The sequence below is a fragment of the Hyperolius riggenbachi genome, chromosome 12 (genome assembly GCF_040937935.1).
Source record: "Hyperolius riggenbachi isolate aHypRig1 chromosome 12, aHypRig1.pri, whole genome shotgun sequence".
NCBI classification, from domain to species: Eukaryota; Metazoa; Chordata; class Amphibia; order Anura; family Hyperoliidae; genus Hyperolius; species Hyperolius riggenbachi.
The window spans coordinates 107,766,932-107,793,820 of record NC_090657.1 but is presented as its reverse complement, the minus strand read 5'-3'; the positions used below and the strand labels follow the sequence as shown (position 1 = coordinate 107,793,820).

General features: G+C 44.6%; 1 protein-coding gene across 1 annotated transcript in view; it reads left to right on the top strand.

Annotated features, from left to right (window-relative positions):
- Window positions 1-26,889, top strand: part of GPR179 (G protein-coupled receptor 179) — a 90,882-nt gene that overhangs the window by 26,852 nt on the left and 37,141 nt on the right. The window contains exon 2 of the mRNA XM_068262401.1: window positions 9,885-9,993. Coding sequence (XP_068118502.1) covers window positions 9,885-9,993 — 109 coding nt within the window. The remainder of the gene's footprint in view (window positions 1-9,884; window positions 9,994-26,889) is intronic.

Here is a 26,889-nt window from a genome sequence, read left to right as displayed (position 1 = left end):
CAGCTTGAGTTGACAAACAGATGGCCGGACATTCTCCTTCAGGATTTTTTGGTAGACAGTAGAATTCATGGTTCCATCTATCACAGCAAGCCTTCCAGGTCCTGAAGCAGCAAAACAGCCCCAGACCATCACACTACCACCATCATATTTTACTGTTGGTATGATGTTCTTTTGCTGAAACGCTGTGTTACTTCTACGCCAGATGTAACGGGACATGCACCTTCCAAAAAGTTCAACTTTTGTCTCGTCGGTCCACAAGGTCTTTTCCCAAAAGTCTTGGCAATCATTGAGATGTTTTTTAGCAAAATTGAGACAAGCCTTAATGTTCTTTTTGCTTAAAAGTGGTTTGCGCCTTGGATAGATGCCAAGCAGGCCATTTTTGCCCAGTCTCTTTCTTATGGTGGAGTCGTAAACACTGACCTTAATTGAGGCAAGTGAGGCCTGCAGTTCTTTAGATGTTGTCCTGGGTTCTTTTGTGGCCTCTCGGATGAGTTTTCTCTGCGCTCTTGTGGTAATTTTGGTCGGCCGGCCACTCCTGGGAAGGTTCATCACTGTTCCATGTTTTTGCCATTTGTGGATAATGGCTCTCACTGTGGTTCGCTGGAGTCCCAAAGCTTTAGAAATGGCTTTATAACCTTTACCAGACTGATAGATCTCAATTACTTTTGTTCTCATTTGTTCCTGAATTTCTTTGGCTCTTGGCATGATGTCTAGCTTTTGAGGTGCTTTTGGTCTACTTCTCTGTGTCAAATAGCTCCTATTTAAGTGATTTCTTGATTGAAACAGGTGTGGCAGTAATCAGGCCTGGGGGTGACTACAGAAATTGAACTCAGGTGTGATAAACCACAGCTAAGTAATTTTTTAACAAGGGGGGCAATCACTTTTTCACACAGGGCCATGTAGATTTGGAGTTTTTTTCTCACTAAATAATAAAAACCATCATTTAAAACTACATTTTGTGTTCAATTACGTTATCTTTGACTAATAGTTAACGGTTTTTGATGAGCAGAAACATTTACAGTGCATTGCAAAAGTATTCGGCCCCCTTGAAGTTTTCCACATTTTGTCACATTACTGCCACAAACATGCATCAATTTTATTAGATTTTCACGTGAAAGACCAATACAAAGTGGTGTACATGTGAGAAGTGGATCGAAAATCATATATCATTCCAAACATTTTTTACAAATAAATAACTGTAAAGTGGGGTGTGCGTAATTATTCGGCCCCCTGAGTCAATACTTTGTAGAACCACCTTTTGTTGCAATTACAGCTGCCAGTCTTTTAGGGTATGTCTCTACCAGCTTTGCACATCTAGAGACTGAAATCCTTGCCCATTCTTCTTTGCAAAACAACTCCAGCTCAGTCAGATTATATGGACAGCGTTTGTGAACAGCAGTTTTCAGATCTTGCCACAGATTCTCGATTGGATTTAGATCTGGACTTTGACTGGGCCATTCTAACACATAGATATGTTGTGTTTTAAACCGTTCCATTGTTGCCCTGGCTTTATGTTTAGGGTCATTGTCCTGCTGGAAGGTGAACCTCCGTCCCAGTCTCAAGTCTTTGCAGTCTCCAAGAGGTTTTCTTCCAAGTTTGCCCTGTATTTTGCTCCATCCATCTTCCCATCAACTCTGACCAGCTTCCCTGTCCCTGCTGAAGAGATGCACTCCCCGAGCATGATGCTGCCACCACCATATTTGACAGTGGGGATGGTGTGTTCAGAGTGATGTGCAGTGTTTGTTTTCTGCCACACATAGCGTTTTGCATTTTGGCCAAAAAGTAAAATTTTGGTCTCATCTGACCAGAGCACCTTCTTCCACATGGTTGCTGTGTCCCCCACATGGCTTGTGGCAAACTGCAAACGGGACTTCTTATGCTTTCTGTTAACAATGCCTTTCTTCTTGCCACTCTTCCATAAAGGCCAACTTTGTGCAGTGCATGAGTAATAGTTGTCCTATGGACTGAGTCTCCCACCTGAGCTGTAGATCTCTGCAGCTCGTCCAGAGTCACCATGGGCCTCTTGACTGCATTTCTGATCAGCGCTCTCCTTGTGCGGCCTGTGAGTTTAGGTGGATGGCCTTGTCTTGGTAGGTTTACAATTGTGCCATACTACTTCCATTTCTAAATGATCGCTTGAACAGTGCTCCTTGGGATGTGCAAGGCTTTGGAAATCTTTTTGTAGCCTAAGCCTGCTTTAAATTTCTCAATAACTTAATCCCTGACCTGTCTTGTACCTGTCTTGTGTGTTCTTTGGACTTCCCAGTGTTGTTGCTCCCAATATTCTCTTAGACAACCTCTGAGGTCCTCACAGAGGAGCTGTATTTGTACTGACATTAGATTACACACAGGTGCACTCTAATTAGTCATTAGCACTCATCAGGCAATGTCTATAGGCAACTGACTGCACTCAGATCAAAGGGGGCCAAAAAATTATGCACACACCACTTTGCAGTTAATTATTTGTAAAAAATGTTTGGAATCATGTATGATTTTCGTTCCACTTCTCATGTGTACACCACTTTGTGTTGGTCTTTCATCTGGAATTCCAATAAAATTGATTCATGCTTGTGGCAGTAATATGACAAAATGTGGAAAACTTCAAGGGGGCTGAATAATAATAATAATGGCAGTATTTGTATAGTGCCTTTCTCCTGTCGGACTCAAAGCGCAAAAGTGGGTTGCAAAAATACTTTTGCAACCCACTGTAAGTGTGACAAACATGCAAAAGAATAAGAAATCAGGAAGGGGGCAAATAGTTTTTCACATCACTGTATATTGGGGGCACCTATGCCTGGCTACCTATACTGGGGTGGAATTATAGCTGGCTACCTACACTGGGAGCACCCACTGACTGCTGGCCCTGGGGGGGAGGGGGTATGCAGGCCTGAAATTTCTGATGGGGGGCCCAAATATTACTATCTAGCTATTGCTATGCAAGGTAGTTGGTAAAATGCTGCTAATGTAAATTCTTTAAATGTATATGTTTTACTTTAACATTTGGTTAAAATATGGTGATCATACGTATTTGGTAAAATGCTCATGAGTATTATTGTTAGAATGGAGCTGCTGGAGATATTTTACGTTCTAACATTTGAATATTGTGACATGCATTTCAGAATACAATGGTGAATAGAGTGTTCATTAAAGTAATGGCTGCACTGGATGTCTGCTATTTACATTGACATGTATTTGAGGAAAATACTAGTAACTGTTTGAATGGGGCAGCATTTTTATAACTTAGTCTGGATTGATGAATCTGTATGGATGGAAGTCTGGTTCTAGATGGTTGGATGTAACTGGAAGCTGGAAAATTGTATACTCACCTTCGGTAATTTTCCTTTCCTGGATCACATAATGGCGGCATACCCCTGGGTTTGGCTCCTCCCCCAAACTCGATTGGACAGGCCGCATATTAAATCAAAGAAATCTGCCCCCTCCAGCCATTCTGATAAAAAGTAGTCCTCGAATGGACAAGAGGGAGGGATTCGCATGCCGCCATTATCTGATCCAGGAAAGGAAAATTACCGAAGGTGAGTATACAATTTTCCAGTTTCCTGGACAGATAATGGCGGCATACCCCTGGGACATAAAAAAATCACCAATGAGGGAGGGTAATGCAAACAAATATTTAATAATTCAAAATGAAGACAGCTTTGCCAAAATCCACAGTAGTCAAAGCAGCAGGATTGACATGGTAATGTGACAAAAAAGTGTGAGCAGAAGACCAACTGGCAGCTTTACAAATACAATCAACTGAGACTTTAGAGAAAGAAGCCCAAGAAACCGCCATCCCCCTTGTCGTATGTGCACGAACTTCTTGAGGGACTTGCAAACCTTTTTGCTTGTAACTGCTGAATACTCCTTACTAGCCAGCTAGCTATAGTTCGAGAGGTAACTGGAAGACCTTTTCTCTGACCCTGAATATTAACAAATAAGCGATCTGAAGACCTGAAATCATCTGTGGAGTTCAGATAGGCCCTAATACTTCTGCCCACATCTAAAGGATGAAGATCATTGCCAGAGTTGAAAGTTGGAAGAACGAGCTCCTGATTGATATGAAACGCTGATGAAACTTTCGGTATGTGATCCAATACGGGTCTAATTACAACTCTATCCGGAAAAAACTCGAAAGCCTCATCTACACACGTAGATGAGACTGCGATCCGGCGGCTCGATTAGCCGCCGGATCGCCTCTTCCGCGTCCCCGCGCGTGCCCGCCGCGCCCCACGCTCACCGCGCATGCGCCGCATTCGATTCCCCGCTCGTCCCCGCCCGCGCCACTTATCTTCCACTTGATTCCCTGCCATTGTCCCCTCGCGGGGAGCGAGCAGGGAATCGGCAGAAGCAAGATCCGTCCTGTCGGATCTTATCAATCGAGCCGCATCAGCGGCTCGATTGATAAGGAGGATCGGAGCCGCATCTACGCGTGTAGATGCGGCTTAACAGGTTGTTAGAACACCCTAAAGATTGCAAGTCTGAGACCCTTTTAGCGGAAGAGATGGCTACTAAGAAAACTGTCTTCAGAGAGATGTTAGATAATGAGGCTGACTCAATAGGATCAAAAGGAGGAGATGATAATACATCTAAAGGCCCATACACACGTCAGATTTCCGCGAACGACGGGTCGTTTGAACGTCCCGTCATTACATCGTTCGCCCGCTAAATCAGGCGTGTGTACAGACTATCGTTCGTTTGATAAGAGTGAGTTTGAGCGAGTGTACAATTTGTAGAAATCTTTCTTGCTTTTAACAAAGTGGAGGCCACAGCTGCTGAACAACCTAATGACAAATATTTTTCCCTTTCAATTTCCATGCCGTCAATTTTAATGTGTTGACCTCTGGATACAGCAGATTCCCTTGAACTAGAAGGTTGTGGATCGCTGGAAGCTTGATCGGCTCTTCCTGACTCAAATCCAGTGCCATGGTAAACCAAGGTCTCCGTGGCCAGTGAGGAAGGATAACAATGATCGTGCAGGACTCTGTGCTTAGCCTTTACAAGAATCTCGTTATTAATGGGAGTGGAGGGAAGGCGTATCCCAGGCTGAAATTCCAGATTTGGGAGAGACAGTCCACTCCCTCTGAGTTTGGATGGTGCTACCTTGAAAAAAAGCGGTGAGTTTTCGCATTCAATGGAGAAGCACAAAGGTCTATCTGAGGGAGACCCCACTGATGTACTATTTTCTGGTAGACTTCTTCGTTCAGTGCCCACTCGTGGGGATTGAAGAAGCTCCTGCTGAGGTGATCTGCCACTACATTCTGAACTCCCGGCAGATAAGATGCCGACAGACTGGATAAAAACTTCTGCGCCCAGCACATTAAATGACTAGTTTCTTGAAGGAGAACATAACTCCTTGTCCCACCTTGACGTCTGATATAAGAGACCACTGTCGTATTGTCTATCTGCAACAGAACAGATTTGTTCATGACTAGGTGCTGGAAGGCTCTCAATGCCATAAATGCCGCTCTTAGTTCCAGAATATTTGATTGGACATGAATCTGAGGAAATCTCCATTTTTTCTGCACCCATTGACCCTCGCAATGGGCTCCCCATCCCGTTTGACTGGCATCCGATGTCACTACCATTGGGATATCTGGTTTAATCTGATGACAATTGTGCAAATTCTGAGGTCATAGCCATCAAAGGAGAGAGACTTTCACTGACTGTGGAAGGACAATCTGCTGAAACAGATCTACCTTGTTCCAAGTTCGCAGTAGGACATACTGAAAGTTCCTCAGATTCCAGTGTGCCCACTTTCTCATTGGTATGGTTGAGGAAAGGGACCCCAAAAGGCTCAGACCTTCCGTGGCTGTAAGAACATGCTGAGCAAGGATTTTCTTCACTTTCTGACATAACATCTCCATCTTCTCCTCGGGTAAGCAAACTTTGTTCTCCGTTCTCATGAAGCGTGCTCTTCGGAAGACCATGTCCTGAGAGGGGCTCAACTGACTCTTCTGAAAGTTGATCAGCCATCCCAGGCTTGATAACTCTTTTAGCAACATCTCCTGATGGACGAGCAATGTAGACTGATCTTGATTCACCAGCAAGATTTCATCCAAGTAATGGAAAACCCTGAGCCCCTTCACACGCAGTGATGCAATCACTGGCAAGAGAACCTTGGAGAAAGTCCGGGGGGCTGTTGAAAGCCCAAATGGGAGACATTGAAATTGAAAATGATGATCTTTTATTGCAAACCTTAGATATTTTTAGAATTTCTTCCTGATTGGCACATGAAGGTATGCATCTGATAAGTCTATTGTCGACAACCAGTCGTCCTTTAAGATCATTTTTATTATGGTTTGTAAAGATTCCATCTTGAAGTGTTGAATTCTGATGAACTGATTTAGAAACTTGAGGTACAGAATGGTCCTCCAACCTCCTGAGTTTTTGGGAACTAAGAATAGCGGAGAATACATTCCATGAAACCTCTTCTTTTTTGGAACTGGAACTACCGCCTTGAGTTAAATTAATGACTCTACATACTCCAGAAGAACTTGACGTTTGTGATTGGAGCATGGCATCTTTGTCTGTATAAATCTTTTCATAGGAGGTCTTTTCTTGAATCTCCACGAGTACCCGTGCTTTAATGTTCTCAGTACCCATGGATCCTGAATCTTTCCCATCCAGAATTTCCTGAAGAAGCGGAGTCTTGCCCCCACCAGAACAGACTGGGTAGATGTACCTTCAAAAGGGCTTCTGAGACTGTTGGGAACCTAGAGTGGTCTTTGACTTATTTACCCCTCCAATTCCTTGAAAAAGCTCTTCCTGGCTTGTAAGACTTTGCCTTCTGGAAACGATTGAAAAACGTTTTCCTACAATTCTGTTGACGATTTTGCCGGGGTTTTCTATCTTGAGGTAACAGACCAGACTTTCCACCAGTAACCTTGGCGATTGCGCTATCCATTGTTTCCCTCAATAAATGCGTGCCATCAAAAGGAATTTTGCAGCAATTATTGTGGGACGATTGGTCTGTTGACCACGGTTTCAACCACAACGCTCTTCTGGCCGTGACCGTATTAAGCATTGTTCGGGCTGAGGATCTTATCACATCTATAGCGGCTTTACCCATGAAATCACTTGAGAGTTTCAACTCATCCAGTGCTCTAATAATGTCCTGCTTGTCAGCGTCAGAGTTTAGGGCCAGCTCGATATTCTCAACCCAGACCTTTATGGCTTTAGCGAGGGAGGTCAAAGCCACGGCAGGCTTACAATAAGCACCAGCAGAAAGGAATGCTTTCTTGATGTCTGAATCGATCTTTCTATCGAGTGGATCCTTGAAAGATATCACATCATCCATAGGTAATGTCACATGTTTTGCTAGTCTCATTATAGAAGAATCTACAATAAGAGTAGAATCCATTAGCTTCGCATCTTGTTAATTCAAAGGATAAAGTTTTGAAAAACGATTAACTAAGAAGGGCTTCTGATCCACTTTGTTCCACTCTTTCAAAAATATGTCTTTAATCACTTTCATAAGAGGAAATGCCACAGGTTGTCTGTCTAGGTGCGGATAATATTTGTCCGGTTCTTGGCTTGCCTCCTTATCATCCTCCCAACCAATGGCAGACTTTACAGCTGTAAAAGATGCGGGCACCAGGGCAAAGTCGAAACCTACAGGAGGTACCGGACCTTGTGCAGAGGATTCTTCCCCTTGTATGTGTGAGGTTGAAGGAGCTGCCTAAGAGGTCTGGGCAGACATTTTATCAAATGTATCCTGTACAGCTTGCTGTATAAAGGACACAACCTGCATATTATCAGCTTCTTTGTCTCTTCCTAACTCGCTGAAACAGTTTTCACACAACATTTTATCAAGCATAGCAGGCTGAGCACAAGACCAACATAACGACTTTTCAAGCTGACGAAATCTACTATCCTCCTCCTCAGATGGGGGAAATCTACGTCTACTATGATAGACTGGAGAATGTCTGTAGGAAGCATAGTCATGACTCCTTGGAGATCTTGATCTATGCCTGCGCCTAGGTGAGCGACTTCGATAATATCCTCTTGAATAATGTCCGCTAGGTGATCGCCTATGGCGATCCCCAGAACGTCTATCAGGAGAATGTCTCTTATCCTTATGGTTTTTGGAAGATCTTCTATATGAGGAACTTGGTCCGTGGGAAGAATGGTGAGCTGCAGGCTCCCTTCTTGACCTCGATCGTGACCGACCTCTTTCAGACTGGTGACTTTTAGACACCGTATGTCTCTTCTCTCTCTCACGCGGACTGTGGAGACATAAAAAGAAATATGTTACACTAAAAAAATCCGCAAAGGAAAAAATAGAAATAAAGAGAGAGACAGCACTCTTTTTAAACCTAGGGAAAAACAAACTTGTGCTATAATAGAGATAAAGAGACACCTCGTGCAATTATCACCTGATAATAACATCAAGTGATTACCTTCCCTTTGAAACAACTTTCCATCCTTAAATCCTGGAACTTTCCATCCTTAAATCCAAAACATAAAACGAAAAGGCACTATTAGTACCTGGAAAGTTATGCTGGCTAAGCAATGAATGCAATGCTAATAACAAAAGATAAGGCAACCTGTTGTAGAACATACCTCCGTGGAAGATCAACAAGGCTTCAGATGTCAGATGTCCCCTGAACCTGGCTGGAAGGCAAGGTATGGAGCAGGAAGCAAAAGGAAGGAGCGTGCCCTCTGGAACGAGTGATACCGCCAGCACCACGCTGACACCCGCTCTGGTGTTCTGGAAGGCGTCCGCGGGAAGTTTTATTGAGGCGGCCATTCAGCAGTAGTCGCGCCTACCTCTGCGAGACTACAGAAGGTTATGCGCTCCAGCGGCAGGAAGCAGCAAGCGGGCAAAAACTACCACCCACAAGCGAAGGATGGGAAGGAAGGAAAGCGATATGTGTGCGGCATATGTATAGACCATTATTAGGGGCCCGCAATAGCCCAAATTAAGCAGGAGAGGCTGAACCTGCTATAGAACGCCCATAAAAAAGAAAAAATATAGGCCAAAAAAGAAAAAACGGACAGAGAAAAAAAGAATGGCTGGAGGGGGCGGATTTCTTTGATTTAATATGTGGCCTGTCCAATCGGGTTCGGGGGAGGAGCCAAACCCAGGGGTATGCCGCCATTCTCTGTCCAGAAAAGATTGATGAAAGTCATAATAGAAGTCTGGATGGGTAGGAGGATGGAACTGTGAATGCATGTGGTGCACCTTCATTGTATGCAGGGTATCCCATGGGCTGTTTGTATGAGTCCTAGTGACCTCATATTCAGCGTGTGCTCCACTGTGTTTTACATATTGCAGTTTTATGAATATGGCTGTACAACCAACATTTGCAATATGAAAATAAAACAATTTGACTCTAAATAGATTGCTGCGGTGCCATTGACTCCAATGCAATTGCGTGTCCAGCAGTACCGTTTGGCAATGCACTGTAGAGTCTGCATCGCCTCTGCGTTGTCGAAAGCACTTCCGTCGCATCATGTGGCACAGCGGGTAGTGTGGCCAGTCTCATGGAGACTAATGGCCACTGCGACATGGGACTGGCATGGAGTGTACTACGACGTAATAGTGTGAAAGGGGCCTCATTATAAACTCTAGCTCCTCTCCTTCCGCCATCAAAGCCTCCCCATCAGTTATCAGTGTGACAGGTGGTAATGGCCCTCATCGCCTGCCACTGATGATTAACATTTATACATGTTTTATTCAGACTCTGTAATTTGCATATTTGTGACACTCCCAGCTTTAGCGATAAATGCAGAATTGTTACTAGGTTATAATTAGAGATCTAAAGAGCTTTTAGAAATTATACAAAACGCTTTTGTCTGACTGAAACTGTTCTGTTATGAAGCCTATTGACTGGTTAGAGAAATGTTCATTAAGATGTGTTTCTTTCTGTCTTGTTTCATAGGGGAACTTTGCGTGTGGATGTGCGTTTGATGAGTCTGGGAATAGACCAATGTGCTCAGGGACCTGTCTGGTTTGCTAACACTCACAACTGTGATGAGAACAGTACACAGGTAATGGGGGTGTACCAGTGAAGGAAGGGAAATGTTATTTCTTATCTGCCTCTTGGCAGACTTAGCAGGATGTACTGTGCACCCATATAAGAGTTACAGATTGCTCAGCAAGTTCATAGTAAACCAGAACTCCTAGGAGTGTGTAAAAGGATGAAAGGGATCAGAAAGACTCCTTACTAAGATGCTATGCAAAACAGAAATTTGCCCTTTTAAAACAGAAGGTTTTTAAGAAAGATGATTTGCATATATAGCAGTGATGCACTGTGGGACACCTCAGAGCTCACTCCAACCTGAATAATCGCAAATACCTTCTGTTTTAAGAAGGCAAACGTCTCTTGTGCATAGCACTAGTAAGGAGGCTTTTTGGTTTCTTTCAGCTCCTTACACACTCCTAGGAGTTGTTGTTCACTATGAGCTTGCTGGGCAATCTGTAACTCTGAGTGTTTCAAGTCCTACCCTATAGAGCCATAATTATCCATGCCATGCGCTAATGTGCATCAAGCAATCCGAAACAATCTGTATGCATGTTGGATTAGTTTGGCTCTGTAATATTAACAAGCTGACACATCATTGCATTCCTATGGTTCTGGGGGGTGTTTAGCATTTAGGAAAAACAAAGGGATGATTTGCATATTCAGAAGTGATGCATTGTGAGACACCTCAGAGCTCACTCCAACCTGAATATTCACAAATACCCTAGGTTTTCAGAAGGCAAACTTCTGTTTTGCTCCGGTATTAAAGGACAACTATTAAAGGTGTTGTTTTAACCACAACACCTCTCATACAAAGGAGCAGCAGAGGGAAGATAAATAGTTGTTCTTTCTTTTTTTTCTCTCTTCTATTACTTGCTGTCCCTTTCAAACAAGGAAGTGGAGTCGGCGTTGAAAAGCAGAAGATGCTACTTCTGACAGCTGACAACCTCGCTACCCCTGTACTGCAGACACTCTGCATCCAGTGCCTGTGCACCCTTAGGACTCTTCAATTGGCTGTCTGCTGTTGCTTAGCAATGGCAAACAGTGCCTCTATGCCAGCCGGAGAAAACTGTGTATCGGTGGGCGAGCGTATGAAGCTTTCACACAGCGGTGAGCGGGGAGCACATATTTTATGATGCCACCCAACTTTTTGCAGTTGGCGTCTTCTGCTTTTCAACGCTAACTCTACTTCCTAGGGGACCTTGTTTAAATGGGACAGCAGGTGATACAAGAAAAACAAAGAAAAAGAAAGGACAACTACTATTTATCTCCCCTCTGCTGCTCCTTTATATTAGAGGTGTGGTGGCTAAAACTCCCTCTTTGATAGTTGTCCTTTAATGTCTGTATATATTTTACATAGGATTATCCCCCACATCAGTGATGAAGTGCTGCTACATGTGATTCTTTATTAACGTTGGCTGCAGACAACTATTTCAGATCTGATTTGTGAGCTATGCTAAAATCCTGAAAAAAAAAAAAATCACTCTGGGGGGTACTTACCTCGGGAGCGGGAAGCCTCTGGATCCTAATTAGGCTTCCCCTGTCCTCTTAACCACTTGCCAACCAGGGGATTTTTCAGTGATCGGTGCTGCGTGGGCTCTACAGCCCGCAGCACTGATCAGGAGTGCAGCAGGGCGATCAGACTACCCCCCTTTTTTCCCCACTAGGGGGATGTACTGCTGAGGGGGTCTGATCGCCACCGGCTGCATTTGCTTAGCGGGGGGGGCTCTTCAAACCCCCCTCCGCAGCGTTCTCCGCCGTCTCGCCGCTCCCTCCCTCTCCCTCCCCCTGTGAGCTGCACAGGACGGATTTCCGTCCTGCGCATTGAAGGATAGCCTATCATATGCCGGCGATCCCCGGCCAATCAGAGGCCGGGGATCGCCGATCTGCCTTACTGCGCTGCTGCGCAGCAGCGCCGTATGATGTAAACAGCGGGGATTTCTTCCCCGTCTGTTTACATTTTGCCGGCGAGCCGCGATCGGCGGCTCTCCGGCTGTTCACGGAGACACCCTCCGTGAACTGACATGGAAAGGCCGCTTTCCATGGTAACCCGCAGACGACCAGTTTACGCCAATCGGCGTTAGCTGGTCCTCAAGAGGTTAAAGGATTGCTGTAGTTGGCTAGGGGGAAAAATATTTGAACTTACCTGGGTTTTCTAATGGTCCCCCTCAGACGTCCTGTGCCCATGCAGCCACTCACCAACGCTCCGGTCCTTTCCGCCTGCGCAGTCCGCTCCCGGTGACGTCAGTAGGAACAAGGACGTGGCTGCACAGTTGCAGTGGGTTTGCGATTTTAAGGTCGCAGATTCCGGAAGTGAACTGGAGGCGGGGAGATGAGTGGAGGCGGGCCGGGGAGATGAGCATCGGCGAGTGGCTGAGTGGGCACAGGACGTCTAGAGTGGACTATCAGAAGCCCTAGGTAAGTTCAACTCTTTTTCCCCCTTGTCCCCTACAGCATTCCTTTAAGCCTTGTTGATCCATTACTGGAAGCCCCTGAACATCGGCGAGGTAAATAGTTTCCCCTCTGCTGCTCCAATTGGGCTTGGCTATTTTCGCTGGAGCCTGAGCGGAGAGCCGCTACTGCACCTGCGCTGGAGCCGGGGGAGGTAAACATTGCAGGCACTACTGCGCCTGCGCCACAGCCGACATCCTTTGTCGGCTGTGCTATTGGGGGAGCCAGTGCCCGATTCCTGAGGTTTAGAAGGATGGGAGAAGCCTCATTAAGTAAGTATCCCCCAGAGGGTATTTTGTTTTGTTTTTTATTACAGTGTCTCTTTAACTACTGTATACAGTAAGACCTTGGATTGTAAGTAATTTGGTTTCAAATTGATAAGCAAGCAATGTCTTAATACACAAGCACAGAATGTTTAAACACCCCACGTCATCACAACTGAGCTGATGGCTCTTTTCCATTTGACGCTGCAGGATTGTACTTAATTGTATTTAATTTGAGTGTACAATGTCACATTTCTGTGAAATCCTCAAAAGTAGGCAAAAGCAACTGTCATAAAAAAAGGTTGGGGTAAACCAACAGATAGCAATGATTCTGTTAGCTATAGTGAAAGTCTTTTTTTTACATTTCTACTTTATAAAGAAAAACAAAAGTTTGCTTTCCTAAAACAGAAAGAATTTGCGATAATTCAGGTTGGAGTGAGCTTGAGATGTCTCCCAGAGCAACACTGCTGAATATATGCAAATTAACCATTGTACCCTTGTAGTCCCTTACACACTCCAATGAGTTCTGGGTCACCATAAGCTTGCTGGTTAGTCTGTACTTTATAAAGTACAGTATTTATTTATTTATTTATTTATTTATTGTATTTATAAAGCGCCAACATATTACGCAGCGCTGGACATTAATTTAGGTTACAGACAATATTTAGGGGTGACATACAGCAATATGACAATACAGGAATACAAGAAAACCAGATCACACAGCACAGTATGAGTACAAGGTAATCAGGGGCGTAGCAATAGGGGGTGCAGAGGTAGCGACCGCATCGGGGCCCTTGGGCCAGAGGGGCCCTGAAGGGCCCTCCCTCAACTACAGTATTAGCTCTCTATTGGTCCTGTGCTCATAATAATCACTTCTATAGATAATTTGAATAGTGGTAATCCTTAACACACTGTTCCCCATCCCCTTCTTACACCTCTGACACTGTAGTTGCCATTGGCAGGTTTTGGTGCGGCGTATCAGTTGTTATGTATAGAGTGCTTGGGAGGCCCCATTGTAAAACTTGCATCAGGGCCCACAGTTACTTAGCTACGCCACTGAAGGTAATGCTTAGTCAGTCACTGGATGGAGCATGGAGATTAAGCAAGTTAGGTTCACTCAAATGCATAGGATGGGTTTACAGTAATGGAGGTGCATGATCAGGTTGGACACAAAAGGAGGAGGACCCTGCCCAAAGGCTTACAATCTAGAGGGAGAGGTAGGGACACGAAAGGTAGGGGACCAGAGTTCAGCTGTGGGTTTAGAGCAATTGTGAGGGGTGGTAGGCCAGAGTGAAAAGGTGACTTTGTATTAAATTATTTTATATAAATGTTTTTGGATAGTGGAACGAATCGCCTGATATATGTGTGCTTTGCATTACAAGCATGTTTCTGGAACAAATGATGCTTGCTTCCACTGTATTATAATGTGAGAATCTATCTAAACAGTAAATTATTTGCAGGCAGGCCTCATGCTGCACAGGAGAAGATACATTTTATACATCTGGGAGATAAAACTTTATAAACGAAATCTGTGCATGCAACGTAGATAATTTTATGTCTTATTCCATTCTTACTGCTTTGTAAACGGCGTTCAGACTGAAACCTCACATGCTTGAAAAACCAATGTTCCTATCTCTACAATAAAAGCTTAAAACCTGGGAGCACATAAGTCTGAATCGCATGCGATTTGCCACATTAGGGAAAACGCAAAAATGTCACCACTACATTGCCAGAAAACGTAAACTTTATCTAGCAATCCATTTCAATCCACATGTTATTTCATCTTTAGAGTCATCTAAAATACATAGAATGAAAAATGACATAGGACTATATGCATTTCATTTTTGCTCCTGACTTCTCTTGGGAGATAATTTTTCTTCTTCTCTTAAAAAAAATTTCAGCACTTTGCTACAGAAAAAGTGCCAAAAAGTAGATGAAAAAGTACTATCAAAATTACTTTGAGTATTTTCTTGCTTGCTGGTGGTCTAAAACACATAATAATCACTTCTATAGGTACTTTGAAGAGTAGTAATCATTAACAAACTGTTCACCATCCACTTCTTGCAACTCTGACACTGTAGTTGCCATTGGCAGATTTTGGTGCGCCATATCAATTGTTATGTATAGAGTGCTTGGGGGGCCCCATTGTCAAACTTGCATCGGGGCCCATAGCTCCTTAGCTGCGCCACTGTTGGAGAGTGATCTGTTAGCCACCATAAACCGCAGGCCGATTCCAGACAGATTTTAGCATGAAATCTTTCGGCCCCCAAGACGCCACCTTTCCGCCCTGGCTGCCGTCCCCAGTGTACATGTAAACCCCCCCCCCCGGTACCCCTGCGCAGTTATACTTTACCTGCCACCGTCTGGCGCTGTGTCCGCACTCCTCTTTCAGGTTCCTGCCCTACATGTTTGCTGGCGCATATACAGGGGTTGGACAAAATAATGGAAACACCTAACATTTTGGCATCATAATCTTTGAACTTGTTTTAAGCAATCAAAACTTGACATATGTAAAAAAAAATTGTTTATTATTTTTGTTATTTGATATGTTTAATTAAAATAATTGTTTTTTACAGATATTTAAACCAAAGTAGGTTATAATTTATAAATATGGCAGATCTCTCAGACTTTCAAAGAGGCCAAATTGTTGGTGCTCGTATGGCAGGCACTACTGTAACAGAAACTGCCCGAATGCTTGGCATTTCTAGAGGTACTGTCTCAAAAGTAATGACTGCCTTTGAAAGAGAAGGAAAAACGTCCTCAGCAAAGCATAGTTGTGGCCGAATGTCGAAGTTGTCTGAGAGAGACCGTCGGACTCTAAATCGAATTGTTAGAAAAGCTTGCAAGACCACGGCTTCTAAAATCACTGCAGAGCTGAATGAACACCTACAGAACCCAGTTTCCACAAAAAATGTTCGTCGGGAGCTGCACAAATCTGGATTCCATGGAAGAACTGCAATTAAAAAACCTCTGCTCTCAAAGACAAATGTTTCAAAGCATTTAGAGTGGTGTAGAAACCACCAGAATTGGTTCCTCGAGCAGTGGAAAAATGTGATTTTCTCAGACGGATCATTGTTTACCTCATTTCCAACCTCCGGCCGAGTGTACGTTTGAAGACAGCCGTAAGAAGCATTTCATCCAGACTGTCTTCTCCCAACCGTAAAACATAGAAGGGTTCTGTGATGATCTGGGGTGCTATTTCTTGGAAAAACGCCGGGCCAATGATTTCTCTTCATGGAAGAATTAAAGGGACTCCGAGCAGTGCAGAAACTATGGAAAGATGCACATCATTTTAAAGCTCTCTTTCTCCTCTTTCCAATGATATATAAACCGCCGCCCTACGCCTTTTAGTTTTCGCTATTTTCGCGATTGAAATTGCAGCGGCCGCGATTTCGATCGCGAAAATAGAGAAAACTAAAAGGCGTAGGGCAACGATTTAGGTGTCGTCAGAAAGAGGAGAAAGAGAGCTTTAAAATGATATCCATCTTTCCATAGTTATATTGTATTACACAGGGCGACTTTTTGTCAAAGTCAGCAGCTGCATTCAGCAGAATGGAGCTGCTGACACTGGGGAAAGTGTCGTCCTGTGTAATACAATATAACTATGGCTTGATGGATATCATTTTAAAGCTCTCTTTCTCCTCTTTCTGACGACACCTAAATCATTGCCCTACACCTTTTAGTTTTCTCTATTTTCGCGATCGAAATCGCGGCCGCGGCAATTTCAATCGCGAAAATAGCAAAAACTAAAAGACGTAGGGTGGTGGTTTATATATCATTGGAAAGAGGAGAAAGAGAGCTTTAAAATGATATGCATCTTTCCATAGTTTCTGCACTGCTCGGAGTCCCTTTAACAGCCGAGACTATTTAGGAATTTTGGGCAACCAATCTCATCCCATGGTTCAAAAATTGTTTCCGGAGGGGAATGCCATCTTTCAAGATGATAATGCCCCAATCCATACAGCTAGAATTGTTAATGAATGGCACGAGGAACATTCTAATGAAGTTGAGAATTTCATCTGGCCACCACAATCCCCAGACCTCAACATTATTACGCATTTATGGTCGCTATTAGAGATTCAAGTGAGAAGTCCATTTCCGCTGCCATTGTCTCTAAAAGAACTGGAGGGTATTTTAACTGAAGAATGGGCTAAAATTCCTTTGGAAACAATTCACAATTTGTATGAATCAATACCTCAGAGAATTGAGGCTGTAATTGCCGCAAAAGATGGACCTACACCATATTCAAAAATATTTTGTTGATTTTCAAAGTGTTTCCATTATTTTGTCTAACCCCTCTATATATATGCACATGAGGCATTTGTGATGTCACACGTGCACCCCACATGCTATAACGCAATGCGCCAGCAACCACATGGTCCGCAAATCCAGAAGAGGAGTGAGGACACAGCATCTGACACTGGAGAGGTAAAGTATAAATGCATGGAGCACCAGGATGGGGGAGGATGATTATCGCACACCATTACCGCCACGCACCCTATCGACCTTGTCGGCCTGAGTTTTCCCAGCATGTCTGATCAATACATGCGACCAATATCGGCCCGAAATTTGTTGCATCGTCGATCGAGCATGCTTTGGCACACAGATTTTCTTCCGATTCAATAATAATTATCGGATGGTTGATCGGCCGCCAAATCTATAGATGTAAGAGAAAATTCAGGAGAAAAAATTTATTGCATATGGGCCACAGTTTTAGTGTTCAAAAGGTGCTTTATTGATAATCGAACAAGACAGTCAATAACAAAAGATTAACAATATGGACAATCAAACCATATTACGTCTCATAAATGAGACTGCGCATCTTAAAGAGAACCCGAGGCGGGGTTCTCACAACGAAATCCCCATACAGAGGCTGGCTCTGCCTATAGAGCCCAGCCTCTGTAGCTAATCAGATCCCCCTAAATCCCCCCTGTGCTCAGCCAGACCCCATAAATTACAACAGCCGTACTGTGCGGCTGTGTTTACCTTTCTAACGTCAGTCTCGGCGCTCCCCCCGCCTCCTGCAGAGCTCCGTCCCCGCTTGCGTCCATTCCCTCCAATCAGCGGGGAGGGAAGGAACGCAGGCGGGACCGGAGCAATGCAGGAGGCGGGGAGAGCGGAGACTGACATTCTAAAGGTAAACACAGCCGCTGCTGACACGCTGCGTGTCGGCAGATCGGCTGTCATTTATGAGGTTTTGCCAAGCGCAGGGGGGATTTCGGGGGGATCTGATTAGCAACAGAGGCTGGGCTCTATAGGCAGACCCAGCCTCTGTATGTGGATTTCGTTGTGAGAACCCCGCCTCGGGTTCTCTTTAAGGTGGTCTGAAACTCCGACATAACATTCAATAAAAATGTGTTTTCCTACTTTTTATTACTCATACAGTTATCATATTTGCTTTTGTGCATAAGTAATATTGTCTGTTCACATAGGCAAGTTTCGAAAGTGTAGTTCATAGTGCCCTAAAAGCTGCCATTGCATTTTTTATTATATATTAACATCTTCTAATGGGCTATTCTGAACTGTGTGTGTGAAGCACAGAGAGCTTAATAGATAGCTCCTTTTCACCTGTTACACTGTGTTTACACACATGGGGCTTGATTCATTAAACTGTGACAACTCATATCACGGCTGCGCTAGCGTTTTCGTGCGCAATTTCACGTTTAGCGTGCAATCGTGAATTTTGAAAACTGTAGCGCGCCTGTGATATGAGTTATCACGGTTTAGTTTAATCAAGCCCATTGTAACATTGGAATGTAAACAAAGATACTGTTATCTACAGTTTGGATGCGGATTTGAAGCTGAATAGTAGGACAAAGTGCTTTGTTTAACCATTTCAGTGATGTTCTGCTAAAAAAAATATCTGGGATAGTAGCTTTCAAGCTGTGAGGAATCTTTTAGAGCAAAGTAGAAATGCTGACTTTCAGACCACTTTAACAACAGAAAAAGAAAAGAAATTACAAAGTGCAACAACAACACCAGGGATCACACTATAGCAGAATATCATAGCTTCAGCATGTCATATAGAACAGTATATTTTACCATAAGGGGAATTAGACATAGTGATATCATCAAGTACAGAGGCTTAAAGGATACCCGAAGTGACAGGTGACAAGATGAGATAGACATGTGTATCTACAGTGCCTAGCACACAACTATGCTGTGTTCCTTTTTTTTTCTTTCTCTGCCTGAAAGAGTTAAATATCAGGTATGTAAGTGGCTGACTCAGTCCTGACTCAGACAGGAAGTGACTACAGTGTGACCCTCACTGATAAGAAATTCCAACTATAAAACAAGTCCTAGCAAAAAATGGCTTCTGAGAGCAAGAAAGAGATAAAAAGGGGAATTTCTTATCAGTGAGGGTCACACTGTAGTCACTTCCTGTCTGAGTCAGGACTGGGTCAGCCACTTACATACCTGATATTTAACTCTTTCAGGCAGAGAAAGAAAAAAAGGAACACAGCATAGTTATTTGTGTGCTAGGCACTGTACATACCCATGTCTATCTCATCATGTCACATGTCACTTCGGGTATCCTTTAATAAAGAGAGACATAAGGAATGGTATGAAAAGGATCATACAGTCATTCAAAATATTAAAAATTGGAACACTCTATCTGTAGTCCATCCAGGGTTTCCAGACTTTTTCAAAGTGATGCATAGTGTCCTGGACCCGTGCATTGATCCGTTCAAAAAACATCTTTTTATCAATATGTGTTAAGATAACAGTGTAGTGCAACTCCTTTTGTTTCCATTGAGAAGCGATATAAAGTTTAACTGATGAGACTATGGGCTCGATTCACAAAGCAGTGCTAACTTAGTTAGCACGCCTAAAAGCTTTGGGTGTGCTAACTGCAGTGCTAAGTAGTTAGCACGGCCAAAGGTTTTAGTTAGCGCGCGCAAACTTTAGCGGCACGTGTGCGCCGATAACGTTGCACCGGATGCGTCTAAAACGTTGCATTGGGTGCGCCTATAATGCCGCACCGGGTGCGCCCGAATCATCGCACGGTGCGACGATTCGGGCGCACTCAGTGCGATGTTATAAGCGCACCCAATGCAACGTTTTAGACACATCCGGTGCGACGTTATCGGCGCACCGCGCGGCGCTAAACTTTGCGCCCGCTAACTTAGTGCACAAAGCTTAGCGTGCCATAAGTTACTTTAGACGTGCTATGGGCTTTTAGGGCGTGCTAACTAAGTTAGCACTGCTTAGTGAATCAAGCCCTATGTGTTGTATAAGTTTGTGGGCAGCATGTTTCAGTGAATCAGGTTTATGGCCTAAGAGAAAAACCTGATGGTCTTTGGTAAAAGAACTTTGTAAGACCCTGGTTATTAGAGTTGCTATTTTTGTCCAAAGTCTAGAAACCACAGGACATTACCACCATATGTGAAACATCGAACCAGGGAGAGAACAACCTCAAAAGCAATCTGGGGTTGTGTAGGATATATCCTGGAAAGTTTCAGTAGGACCATATACAGTATGTTCTGTGGAGTAGCCTAACAGACAGAGCCGGTTCTCTCATGACAAGACAAGACAAAACAAATAACATTTATATCGTGATTTTCTCCTGGCGGACTCAAAGCGCCAGAGCTGCAGCCAGTAGGACGCGCTCTATAGGCAGTAGCAGTGTTAGGGAGACTTGCCTAAGGTCTCCTACTGAATAGGTGCTGGCTTACTGTACAGGCAGAGCCGAGATTCGAACCCTGGTCTCCTGCGTCAGAGGCAGAGCCCTTAACCATTACACCATCCAGCCACTCATGAGGCAAGGTGAAACATTTGCATCAGGCGCAGAGATTACAGGGGCAGCATTTTTGTACTACGTGTTTACACTAAAAGCATTTTCACAAGTTTGCCTCAGGCAGCAAAAACTCTAGAACCTGCCCTGATAACAGATACCTCCATGGCTGAAGATTGTATGCTACCTTTAGATAATGTATCAAGAGACTGCCTCCAGTCTTCATCGTCAAATTCTACCCCCATATCTGCCTCATATGGGCCACAGTTTTAAAAACAATTAACAAAGAGTAATAACATTGCTCCATAATAGTGCAGAATGCTAAAATAAAGTGAAAATAATTAATTGACCACATCCTAAGAAGGTCTACTACTGTCCTATTGAAGCAATATCTTGTGAGTTGCTTAATATAAAATACACTAAAATGCCATTTATCCATGTAAACAATGGCTCCTGCCTTGTATGAGTGCACCGTGACTGGACATGCGAGAGTAAGATCTGTGCATGCCCAGTAGAACTACAGTAAGTGGCCCATGTCCAGCTTTTTACTCTGTGCATGAGCATTTCGTTGTATTGTGCCTACATAGACCATGCATACATTGAGATGCGTTCGTACACGGCTAGTAGCATGGTCAGAAGACGAACAGGGTCCCTGAGCAGCAATGGTGGGCTCCAGAGGTTTCCCATTTCTGAGGTAGTATCCAGATTCAGAGAGTGCTGTAAGAGTATAGATAGACATTTCCCAGCACATAGAAAAGCCGCTAAATAGAACATGCACTGTACTTAGAAATCTATAGTACTACAGCACTGAGTAATATAGTTCAACAAACCTTGATAACAGGGGCCAACACAGTTGTTCCACCTCCTGCTTAGGCTGCTCAAAAGAACATCCCAGATCTGGTAGTGCACAAGCGCTGTTTCTAAGATACATAGCCAACAAAACTATAACTATTTCTTATTTCTTTTCATTGAATCATAGGTGAAATTATTACAGTCAGGGACAGATTTAGCATTAGGCACCCTAGACACGAGCCTAGAGGAGCCAGTGTGCTGAAAGGCAGCTATAATGTGTTTGCAAACCCCCACTCGCCAACTTGAAGCCACACTGATGTCAATACCTCAAGAGCATAGAAAGCAGGATGAGTGGGCTTCATGGGCAGTTCAATCCAGCCTGCCCATCCAGCCCTCTATGCTCCTACGGCAGGGGCAAAGCCATTTTAACGCAAGTAGCATAGAGAGCTGGATTGGTAGGCTGGATGCCGGGGAGGCCAAAGTCTAGGGTGCTAGAAGCTCTGTTCCTATAGGCTCCTGAGAAGTAAATCCGGCCCTGATTACAGTGCTTCTTTAAAACAGTAATTGCTTAACCACCCTGGCGTTCTGATTAAATCGCCAGGGTGGCTGCGGGAGGGGTTTTTTTGAATAAAAAAAAAACTATTTCATGCAGCCAACTGAAAGTTGGCTGCATGAAAGCCCACTAGAGGGCGCTCCGGAGGCGATCTTCCGATCGCCTCCGGCGCCCAGAATAAACAAGGAAGGCCGCAATGAGCGGCCTTCCTTGTTTTGCTTACATCGTCGCCATAGCGACGAGCGGAGTGACGTCATCGACGTCAGCCGACGTCCTGACGTCAGCCGCCTCCGATCCAGCCCTTAGCGCTGGCCGGAACTTTTTGTTCCGGCTACGCTGGGCTCAGGCGGCTGGGGGGACCCTCTTTCGCCGCTGCTCGCGGCGGATCGCCGCAGAGCGGCGGCGATCAGGCAGCACACGCGGCTGGCAAAGTGCCGGCTGCGTGTGCTGCACTTTATTTCATCAAAATCGGCCCAGCAGGGCCTGAGCGGCAGCCTCTGGCGGTGTTGGACGAGCTGAGCTCGTCCAGACCGCTCAGCAGGTTAAAGAGTACTTCCAGTGAAAATAGAGAGAGCCTGTAATGACAGGTTCTGTCAGCATGAGAATAGGTGGGGGGGTTGCGGGGTTGTATATATTACCTGTCCTGAAGTCTTTGGGCAGAGGGAGCCGCTCCGACCCCCTCCTAGGCAGTGGGACAGCAGCCATGTTTCCGATTACTTGCCCGAAGACTTCTGCAGGGCCATGGCCTGCCCCCAGCTCAGCAGCCACCAGTCAGGACCCAGCAGCTCCATCCTGGATAGGAGCTGCCAAGCTGGGGGGGGGGGGGGAACAGCCAGGGCCGGATTTGTACTTTACAGTGCCCTAGGCCTGCTGTCTCCAAGCGCCCCCCCCCCTCCCCCCCCCCCAAAAAAAAAATATTTTGTCCAACACTCTGACTAGCGATCATTGGTTTGAATGGGCTCATCTCAGTTGTGCTGCTCTGCCCCCCATTCAGCAAATAATTCCTGTAATTTGCGCTCCTGCCCGAATGTGCACAGCGGGCAATAGTGTTCTGGGCATGCATACTTGTGAAATGACGCTGATGTATGACCGGTACTCGTCAAGAATGCATAACACTGTACAGGCCATGGGCAGGAGCGAGAAATTACAGGGAGCGCGAGTGACCAGAGCATGCGCTGCTTCTTTGTCCTCTGTGTGCGACTGGCTGCAGTCAGAGCCACAAACAGGTGGCAGGGAGCGCGAGTGGCCAGAGCATGTGCTGCTTCTTTGTCCTCTGTGCGACTGGCTGCAGTCAGAGCCACAGACAGGTGACAGGGAGCGCGAGTGGCAAGAGCATGCGCTGCTTCTTTGTCCTCTGTGCGACTGGCTGCAGTCACAGCCACAGACAGGTGACAGGGAGCGCGAGTGGCCAGAGCATGTGCTGCTTCTTTGTCCTCTGTGCGACTGGCTGCAGTCAGAGCCACAAACAGGTGGCAGGGAGCGCGAGTGGCCAGAGCATGTGCTGCTTCTTTGTCCTCTGTGCGACTGGCTGCAGTCAGAGCCACAAACAGGTGGCAGGGAGCGCGAGTGGTCAGAGCATGCGTTGCTTCTTTGTCCTCTGTGCGACTGGCTGCAGTCAGAGCCACAAACAAGTGGCAGGGAGCGCGAGTGGTCAGAGCATGCGCTGCTTCTTTGTCCTCTGTGCGACTGGCTGCAGTCAGAGCCACAAACAGGTGGCAGGGCAGTGCAATGGAGAGAAGCCCATCCAAAACAAAGAACAGGTAAGCAGCAAACATCCTGTCAGGACCCACTTTGGATGTTCTGTTGTAATTAGAGTGGACCTGAACTCAGAACTTCCTCTCTGCTCTAAAAGATATGCAACAACATAACCTTTAAATAAAAACATTTCTTTGTTACAGCTGATACAAATCCTGCAATAAATCTGCAGTGTGTCTTCTTCCTGCTTTTATGGAAGCAGACATATTTTTAACATCCTGTGCTTTCAAATGAGCTTAGATGTCGTGGCAGTCAGGTGACACGGTGTAGAGATCAAATTACAACTTGTGACACAGAGGAGGGGGAATTAGACAGGCTCTCTAAATACATACATGGTACATTTCTCTGTTTTCCTTCTGTCCTTTGCAAGAGTTCAGCTCCACTTTAAAGCATCTGGATGACATTTATTTATATTTGCTGAAAAATCTACGTATCTCTTTTGAATGCCGAATGTACATATGGTGGTGTGCTCTAACATATTGACAGTATACGGGAACAACGTCGGAAGAAGGCTTATTAGCAGAAAGCTTACTCTTTTTCTTTTAAGCCAATAAATGGTATCATCCTGATTCAAAACTCTCTGCTTTTGCTGATGGCTAAGATGGTACAATGCTCTGCTGCTACAGGAAAGGAGAAGGATGCCAAACCATACACACTAGCATAGAGGTAGTAACAGTTCAGGTGCAGTGCTGCTCGGATACCCCTTCTCAAAATCCGGATTGAATTCGGATCCAGATACCCAGATATCCGATTCGGATATCCGAGTTTGAAATTTTGGAACCCGAATCGGATATCCGAACCCAGTATCCCAGATATCCGCCCAGATTCGGATGTCCGGGTAGAAAGTGGGTTTTAAATTGCCTTTAAAACGTTTTTTAGGGTAAATGAGGCATGTAGCATCATGTTTTTTTAATGATGTGGGGACTTAAAGTTCCCCCTTAAAAAAAAAAATCTCTCTCTCTCAGATGGTAAATCCGAGTTTGCTCGGATAGTGCTATTCGGATTTTAAAAAATATCCAAATTGCTATTCAAAGTTCGGATAGTGGAAAAAGTTTGGATTATCTGGGTAGTTCGGATACCCGAATATTGGATGAGCACCACTGCTCAGGTGTCCTTTAAAATGACAGTTTAGCAATGAAAGGGAAGAAAACAGCATTTTTATTATTGCAGTTCTCATAGATGGTAGGAGGACAGAAAATGAGTCAGGAAAGAGTTAACCAAGGAAGAAGAGTCCACTGCTAGCTAAGAAAAACAGTCATAAATTAGATTTGATACATTAACAACTGCTGGAGCCTGGGGTCAGTGTCAAAGTTGTAAAAGAAACTAGCAGAGCTCAGTGATGTTTGTGAATGCCTGCATTAAAACTCAGCGGAACTTAGTTCTATCTGCTTTGTAATGTAAATCCCTTTTATTTCTCACATCCACTTGTATGCCCATCATCAGAAGAATGATTGTTATAACACATCAGGAAGTGAGAGAGAGAGATGCAGGGATTGGGGAACTCTGCAATTCAGCTATTAGTGCAGAGCAGGGCGCTGGATGGTTGCGCTGCGGGACCAGAATAGATGATTTACTTTGACATATGACCTCTTCTCTCTCCAAGTCATGCCGCCCTTCTTATCTAATTTTATCGCCCTAGGCCGTGGCCTTTCTGGCCTTTCCAGAAATCCGGCCCTGGGAACAGCCATGCAGGTGGGCGTGCACATAGCCTGGGCAGCAATTTGAAAAAAAAACGCTTAGGTCCATTCTTACAGGGGTGTGGATCGATCAACCCCCAATCCTCCATCATGCACATAGAGCTGTCATTGCAGGCTCTGTCTATTTTCACTGGAAGTACTCTTTAATATATCTGTGTGAAAGCTAGGATATTTAACATAGTCAGTTAATGATGCCAGGGGACAATTTTGAGAAGGAATGACAGAGACCTCTCAGCAGCACCTCAGAAGGTAGTCCATTTACATTAGTTTTTACTACAGCAGTCAACTAGCCATATCTAACAAACAGCTTGACTAAACAACTCAATATACTATCTGACAAGACAGACTTTCAGAACACAACAAGTTTGAAGCTCTGTGGTGATTACTATTGTTTCTTGCAAGGCATGATGTGTCTTTAATGCTGGGTATTTATGTATACACTGAGTATACGATAAATTATGGTCAGATTGTTAGCTAAAGTCATACTTGTCAGAAAAGTCAGAATAATAGGCTGATATCATACACAGGTGGTCACTCAGATGGCTAAAGTACAGAAGGTTGAGACAGAGACAATAACGTTAAACAGGCTGAGGTTAAACAGTGGGTTGCAAAAGTATTCGGCCCCCTTGAAGTTTTCCACATTTTGTCACATTACTGCCACAAACATGCATCAATTTTATTGGAATTCTATGTGAAAGACCAATACAAAGTGGTGTACACGTGAGAAGTGGATCGAAAATCATATATCATTCCAAATATTTTTTACAAATAAATAACTGCAAAGTGGGGTGTGCGTAATTATTCGGCCCCCTGAATCAATACTTTGTAGAACCACCTTTTGCTGCAATTACAGCTGCCAGTCTTTTAGGGTATGTCTCTCTACCAGCTTTGCACATCTAGAGACTGAAATCCTTGCCCATTCTTCTTTGCAAAACAGCTCCAGCTCAGTCAGATTAGATGGACAGCGTTTGTGAACAGCAGCTTTCAGATCTTGCCACAGATTCTCAATTGGATTTAGATCTGGACTTTGACTGGGCCATTCTAACACATAGATATGTTTTGTTTTAAACCATTCCATTGTTGCCCTGGCTTTATGTTTAGGGTCATTGTCCTGCTGGAAGGTGAACCTCCGCCCCAGTCTCAAGTCTTTTGCAGTCTCCAAGAGGTTTTCTTCCAAGATTGCCCTGTATTTGGCTCCATCTATGTTCCCATCAACTCTGACCAGCTTCCCTGTCCCTGCTGAAGATATGCACCCCCCGAGCATGATGCTGCCACCACCATATTTGACAGTGGGGATGGTGTGTTCAGAGTGATGTGCAGTGTTAGTTTTCCGCCACACATAGCATTTTGCATTTTGGCCAAAAAGTTCCATTTTGGTCTCATCTGACCAGAGCACCTTCTTCCACATGGTTGCTGTGTCCCCCACATGGCTTGTGGCAAACTGCAAACGGGACTTCTTATGCTTTCTGTTAACAATGCCTTTCTTCTTGCCACTCTTCCATAAAGGCCAACTTTGTACAGTGCATGACTAATAGTTGTCCTATGGACAGATTCCCTCACCTGAGCTGTAGATCTCTGCAGCTTGTCCAGAGTCACCATGGGCCTCTTGACTGCATTTCTGATCAGCGCTCTCCTTGTTCGGCCTGTGAGTTTAGGAGCACTGCCTTGTCTTGGTAGG